We start from the raw sequence: 7,074 nt of genomic DNA on the forward strand, positions 1-7,074 counted from the left end.
AAAAGAGGCAAAGCAGACTGCAGTAGAGTGGAGTAAAAAAAACTTACTGAAATAAAACAGAGACTAGCAGACTCTAAATTAGGCAACTTGTATCACGATGGAGTAACCATGGTAATGCATGACTCAAAAGTGGAACATGGCAAAGCCAAGCAAAAGAAAGTAAAGCTAATTGCACTGGAAGAAAAGAAAATTTATGTAACTAAATCTAGAGTTAAGTGAAACTTACAGGTAAAAAAGAATGTTTCGGAAAGTAAAACAAAATATCAAGTCTCCACACAGAAATGTGACACGGATTGTAAAGTTAAGCAAAGTAAAAAAGAAAGGTAAATGAAAGCAAAGCTTTAAAAGATGTCAAATAAAATAACGTGAAAAGTTACATTGATATGCATTGCAAAGAGACTAACTCGGAGTCTATAAAATACTGTTCCTGGTATCAGGAACTCAACTATCTAAAGGATAAAAAGACTAGACTATTACGTGAGTGTCGATTTGCTTAAAGGAAAGTCAGAGAAACCAAGTCTCGTGTGTTTCATAATTGGCCAAATCAAGAGGCGAGAATATCATCAATGCTGGCAGTTTGCGTACATGTAAGTTCACCCTGTAGTTGTTTTATAGGTTGTGGTGAATTATGTATTTAATATATTGGTAATTGTTTTTACATACTAGTATACTAAGTACTAAGCGATTCGTATAGAAGTAATGGTGTGTGGTTATTTTTTCTTCCACAATAGGTCGGGTTCTTATCTCCGGGTTGCCCCACAGTAAAACCATGCGTATTGTGAAAGTTGTTTCACGCTTCTCTCTACTTTGCTACTCTCTCGACCACAGTCTGTAGTATAGAACCAATTCAGTGTTATGATTGTGGTGCACGATGGTTGAAGCAGATGGTGGAAGTTCTCACGCATTTACTTTTATGGTTCTACCTTATAAGCGTTGTTAGTTGCTGCTTGCATTTCCATGGCCTGTGCTTTCAACTCATCGACATAAGCCTTTTTCTCTTCAGCTGTCATTTGTCCCTCACCATCGGGGTAAACCGAAATGGGTACTTTCATATGACGGTAAACAACCAGCATACACCTTGCGACACATAAACAGCATGAGATAGTCAATAGAACCAAGGTGTAAATAGATGTGGTTTTGTTTGGATCCCAGTTTTCATCGATGATTCCAGCAAAGGCGACTATAGCTGTGGGATATATGGTAACGGTGTAGCGTACGTACTTGTCGAGGACGAAGGTTTCGAGGACTACCCAGACAACGATTTCCACAGACACGATGATAAGTGACACCAAAGTAGCCGTGTCCATGTCGACATCAGCGTTGTAATGCAAAACCAGGCACAGATTTAGAAGGGTGGCGATGGTGGTCCAAGTGGCGTAAATAGCGAAACTGTTGTGAACAAGGATACGTGTTGCCCACAAATCACATTTCTTGATTTCACGAATATGATCGACGCTGTTTTTCATGGAATCGTACAAGCAGATGTAGGCAGTGAATGCAATCAGTGCGACGAAGACGATAGCGATGTTCATGTACTGTCGGTCGAAGAGAAATGACCAACCGATCTGAAGTCCCTGGTTAAAAATAAATGTAATAAAGAATAACCAGGTATGCATCTTGGGTTTAACGTAAACATAATCGTGGGCATTGCGTCTACACGTAGTCGTCAACAAATAACCAAATGCTACACCTAACCAAACGTAAATGACCGGCCATATTTGAAATGTCCAGTAGGCCGGTGTAAAGTCGGTGTGATACGCGTCCGATATATCTTGTGTTTTATTTAAGAATAAACCTGAAATGAAATATAAAGAAACGAACTATTAATATTTCATTAATTACAATCAATGGATGGATGGATGGATGGATGGATGGATGGATGGATGGATTATACATACATACATACATGCATGCATGCATACATACATACATACATACATACATACATACATACATACATGCATGCATGCATGCATGCATGCATGCATGCATGCACGCACGCACGCACGCACGCACGCACGCACGCACGCACGCACGCACGCACACACACACACACACACACATACATACATACATACATACATACATACATACATACATACATACATACATACATACATACATACATATAAAAACCGGCAAACAGTGTTTATCATCTTTAAAAGGAAAATTTTCTGATGACGTGGAATGATTATATGCATGGTTTGGCCATAATCTCCTCTACCTCAAATATTTGATAAAGTTGTTCATGTATTCCCTGAATGTACTAGTAACCCCTTCATCCATAGTCAAAACCAAAGTCTGACATCATCGTTTTACACCAAGGTAAACACAAGAAAAGATAGCCAAGAAACACCGAACTAAAGATGAGAATTTAATATCGTCGACTTACCCCATTCTTGGCCTAGCGACACTGATAACTGACTAAAAAAGACAGTTAAACCATACATCCATAGGGATGCAATGATATAGAAAATGTAGACAGGTTGATGTTTTGGCATTTCTTCTCCCAGTTTTTTCTTATCAATACACCAATTGACGCCAACACCACTACTTATGATACAAATACTGGATGAAGAGAGAAAAGGTGAGTCAGCAAAGTAAGAATTGGTCAGCAGAGGGGGGTATCAATTAATGACAGCTATGTGTCAGTTTCAATTACTGATTGATGTTTGGGTTACTTTGTGAAAGTCTTCGTCTAATAGCTGAAATTCTGTTTTTATCATTTTTTCTCATCAACTAAAAATAACATCTTCCATAGAGGATTTGTATTGTTACTTTATGCATCAGATTAGCATATTTTCAGATTTTAATCGATTATTGCGTATCACATACTTATAGTAGCTATCATGGCTTTGCTTTCTTTTAACCTTTGAACCCAAGCCACGTTAGATAACACATTCTTGTCACATTTTCTTCAACGTGTGTATATTTTAAGAGAAGATAAACATGAGACAGCAATTTTCGTGATATTTCTATCAACTTTTTCTCCTCCTTACACACCTTTCTTAGAGTGAAACAAATCGCAATGTTGTACACAATTTACTGATATCCACTGTAATTCCAAATTTGCCACACCTATATTTGTTGGGATTGTCATGGTAACCAATGACCACCTGTCTCGTTGAATAGAATGAACACAGTAAAGGAAAGAGTCGTGCCCTGTCTTGTCTACTATTGTACAAAACGCCAGATATGGCTATATAACGTTATACGCACAGTCCGTCATGCATAGCAATTGGTAAGTGAATGGATCAGCAAACGAAATGTTACATTGTCATGATTGTAACTAGTTAATATCACCTTATGAATGCTGGATTACGACAATGTCTCAAGTCGGACACTTGACCAATAGCAGAAAAAAAAAGGAAATTCGTATTTTGTGTTCCGAGAGCATAAAACGTATCTAAGCAACGCAATATTTTTCATATAACAGTATTGCTCGTGTACATCGCCTTGCTAGGTAGTTAGTTTGCGAAAGGAAATTAATTTTCGACTTGGAGAGATTGAGGAAGAATACAAATACTAACCAGAGGCCCATTTGTTAACTTACACCAACAATCAGTTTAGCTGACTTTGTCACTCCCAGTTACGGAAGAAGTTGCCAATATTTACCAAAATTGAACTGAAAAAAGGAGCAAACATATACAATAAAGAATATTTAGCGAAAATAAACTTACATGGTTAACACCTGGACGCAGTGATTGTAAACACCTGTGCTCAATGCTGGGGCCCACAAGAAATGTACTCAAAGACAAGATTCTGTCTGTATATATCAAAGTCCGCTTTAAGATTTGATTATCTCTTACGTAATTTGTAAAATCCTAAAGTCTATCTACTTCTAGTCTGATATTTAACTACGGGAGATGACTCGACTTGTGACAGCTCTTTTACAAATAAAAAGTTACTTATTGAGGGTTTTTTTCCATGTATGTTTGTTCGCACAGATGTCATGTTCAACATTGTTGTATAACTACATGTAGATAGAATCTAAACTAACATGTTGGAGTTAAAATGTTTTATAAATACATTATAAAGACATTTTAAACATCAAACATACTATAAAACTAGTCTTGAGATCACATGTAAACTTGTAAACTAGAAACTGAGAAATACCAAACCGTCCAAAGACATTTCGGCATCTTTCAAGTTAAGGCCCAGCCAGGAAATAAAGACAGACTATTATAATTTCTTACCGCGTAACGTCGTAGTTTTTTTTTGAGAGCGCTAGAATGCAAACGATGGCGTATTGTATGGATGAGACTTGCACACCAAGGTAGTCCTGGATAAACTGTAATATGGTTAAATCCAGGCGTGGTTGATGATGACTCGGACTACACCGTATGGAAGACTTCCGTTTGGAAAATATCACGGGTCTTCTGCACCTAGGTCAAAGGTCAATCACTCATTTCAATTAATCTTGTCACGTGACTCTTTAACGGAGGCAAGACATGAGTCGTTATGATCAAAATGATATTTTTCCAACTTTAAGTCTTTGTGGCCTGCACTGATTGGTTACAGATTTCATCTACCGCTTACTGATATATTTAAAAAGTACAGCAAAGGGGAATATACAAATTGCCAGTAATTTTAGTACCATCATGTTACCTAATCTAGTGTAGGTCACTTGCTATCGTTATATAGCTTTGTATTGGCAGCATTGACATTACACTGTAATGACGTCATCGGTCTGGGGTTTATCACCTAGCCCTAATAATGGGGAAAGGGAGATTAGAAAGCGCCCACAACGGCTGATCGGTCAGTCTACATTGAGATCCTAGACTGACAGATCAGCCGTTGTGGGCGCGGTCTAATATTAGGGCAGGCTGATAAACCCCGACCGATGACGTCATTACAGTCTACATTGAGATCCCGGATGACAAATATTTGTTAATACGATGAAATAGTCTAAAAAGTTGAAACTATAACTGACGTCTTAGGATTTAGCCTTCAAAGAGCGGAAATGTTTGCACTTCGAAAACTTTGTGAGAAAGATGCCTTTATTATCCGAGATAAGCTCGAGATCGAAAAAACTATAGTGATGACGTCATCAATGTATGCAAGGCTACTCAAAACACCTGCTTCTGTGATCGTGACTTGTATCGGAGATATTCTGAAAATGACGAAATGTTGAGTTGATAAGTGGTTATTATTACGTGAAAGCCTTGTGCAACGGTTTAATTCGAAGGGAAAAGTTACAATGTATATGTAACATGTAGAGTAAAATGTGAAGAATTTAATGTAAGATTTAGGGCAAGAAGTATTACATATTCAATGAAGAGTGTATAGTACTAATAATTAGACATTGACATGTACATGTTAATTAGAGGTCTGTTTTACCTATAAGTAGTACAGTAATAAATTGAAATTGTGATTCAGTGGGGCGCTGATTTTTGGGTGCGGACCCAAATATCTATTTGATAGGATTATTGCGCCATACAACCATTGCAACCAGTGTAGAGACAAGATTGTTAGCATATGAATAACAGTATTGTGTGTATTACATTACAATGTGGTCATAAGATGACTTATACGTTGTTGTTGTTTTTGTGGGGGAGTGGGGAGGTTTTTTTTTTTTTTTTTTTTTTTTAAATATTTCTGTAAATAAAAGGTACCTAATAAAATATATGAGGCGGTACTGAGTTTTGAACTAACTCTGAGTAAACGACTAATACGAATATAGCTAGGTAATACTAGTTTGGCTACAACTTTGGCTTGTAAGGATCGATGCTGTCACGGAAACAACATTGTCAAGGCTGTCTTTTGGAATACCGCACATGGGTACTGGATAATAGATGCAAACATTCAACCTATCCTTTGTACGGCCATTCTTGTGACAACAATTGTCACATCAGTCATACCAACTGTCTTCAAATGATGGAATATCCGGAATAGTACCACGTTGCCCCTGACAACTGAACAATGGGATCTGGTTTGAATGTGTGTAGATGTGTAAATAAGAGATGGGGATATATTGAAATAAGATATATTGAACACCATAGACTGTAAGATACGTTGTGTTGTTTAGTCCTATCAGGCTTCTTAACTTGATGAGTGCTGGCTGAGTGTGGCACGAATGTCTGTATTTTACAGACTACGAATACATCAAGTCAATATACTGAGCATTCTCGCAAACCAGAGTTATTATTTCTACCACTACATTTCCAGTGGGAGGTTAAGAACGTTGCCGTAAAACAGGCCGTGGTTTGCGACGATGTATACTGAATATCATCACCACAAAATGAGCCGTGGTATTAGTAGGATACACAACTCAGTGCTCACGCCTCTTGTTCTATATCGTACATATATCCTTTATGAAAAAAAAGATGCCATTCAGAATGCAAAACGCTTTAGGTTACTTTCTCCACATTATGCGCTGAATTACTTGATAACTAATGACCACTATTCCCTGGTTATTACTATTAGTGCGATGGTCATAGACTCCGGAGTGACCTTGGCTATAGTGGGATTAACTGTCGTCTTTTTAATTAGTGTACTATTCGTATTACTTCTAGTGATCTAGGGGTAATCATGAACGGTGAGCGGCAGAGAGTTACATCTCTCACCATTACACGCCATCATTAGGTGTACACGTTATATAACGATAGAAAAGCCAATAGTGACGTCTACCAAATAAGCCGATCAATAAGGAAGGAGAACAATGAAAGTTGTTTACTGTATAGTTAACGTTTGTCAACCCCTTTTCAACCAGTAGCATCATTTGAAGTAACAGTCGATCATGATGGTGTGAAGGCACTCAACTAACCATTACCTGTTACATTTGAGATTCACCGTATCAGCGATCAAACGGATATATACAGGTAAAGTGGTTTCTATAAATAGACTATATAGACAGTCATAGGTTGTTGTTGTTGTACACGACACGGCAATCTAGGTGACATGTACACGTAACAATGGAGCAATAGACCACGCGGTTGTTCATCTCCCGGCCACTCCAAATCAACATATACGTTTATTTTGAGATATTACCTTATATAATATCACAATAATTGTTGTCCATTTTTTTATTCTCAATAAGTTCTGGTCAGTAGTTTGAAATGACCGGCGTTATTA

The 7,074-nt window shown here is 37.6% G+C and overlaps 1 protein-coding gene across 1 annotated transcript; it reads right to left on the reverse strand.

Moving 5' to 3' along the window:
• Positions 1-911: 911 nt before the first annotated feature.
• Positions 912-6,579, reverse strand: LOC144437386 (uncharacterized). The gene is made up of 4 exons (XM_078126313.1): positions 6,567-6,579; positions 3,616-3,625; positions 2,393-2,568; positions 912-1,795 (listed from the first exon to the last, which is right to left on the reverse strand). The coding sequence occupies exons 1-4, from the start codon at positions 6,577-6,579 to the stop codon at positions 912-914; spliced, it is 1,083 nt and encodes a 360-aa protein (XP_077982439.1).
• Positions 6,580-7,074: the final 495 nt, after the last annotated feature.

Source organism: Glandiceps talaboti, chromosome 7, assembly GCF_964340395.1.
Source record: "Glandiceps talaboti chromosome 7, keGlaTala1.1, whole genome shotgun sequence".
Classification (NCBI taxonomy): Eukaryota; Metazoa; Hemichordata; class Enteropneusta; family Spengelidae; genus Glandiceps; species Glandiceps talaboti.

What these genes read in the sequence shown, in the direction of transcription:
- LOC144437386 (XM_078126313.1), bottom strand. An exon ending in GTCGCTAGGCCAAGAATGGG is followed by an intron (nt 1,796 to 2,392) that starts GTAAGTCGACGA and finishes ATTTCATTTCAG; the next exon opens with GTTTATTCTTAAATAAAACA.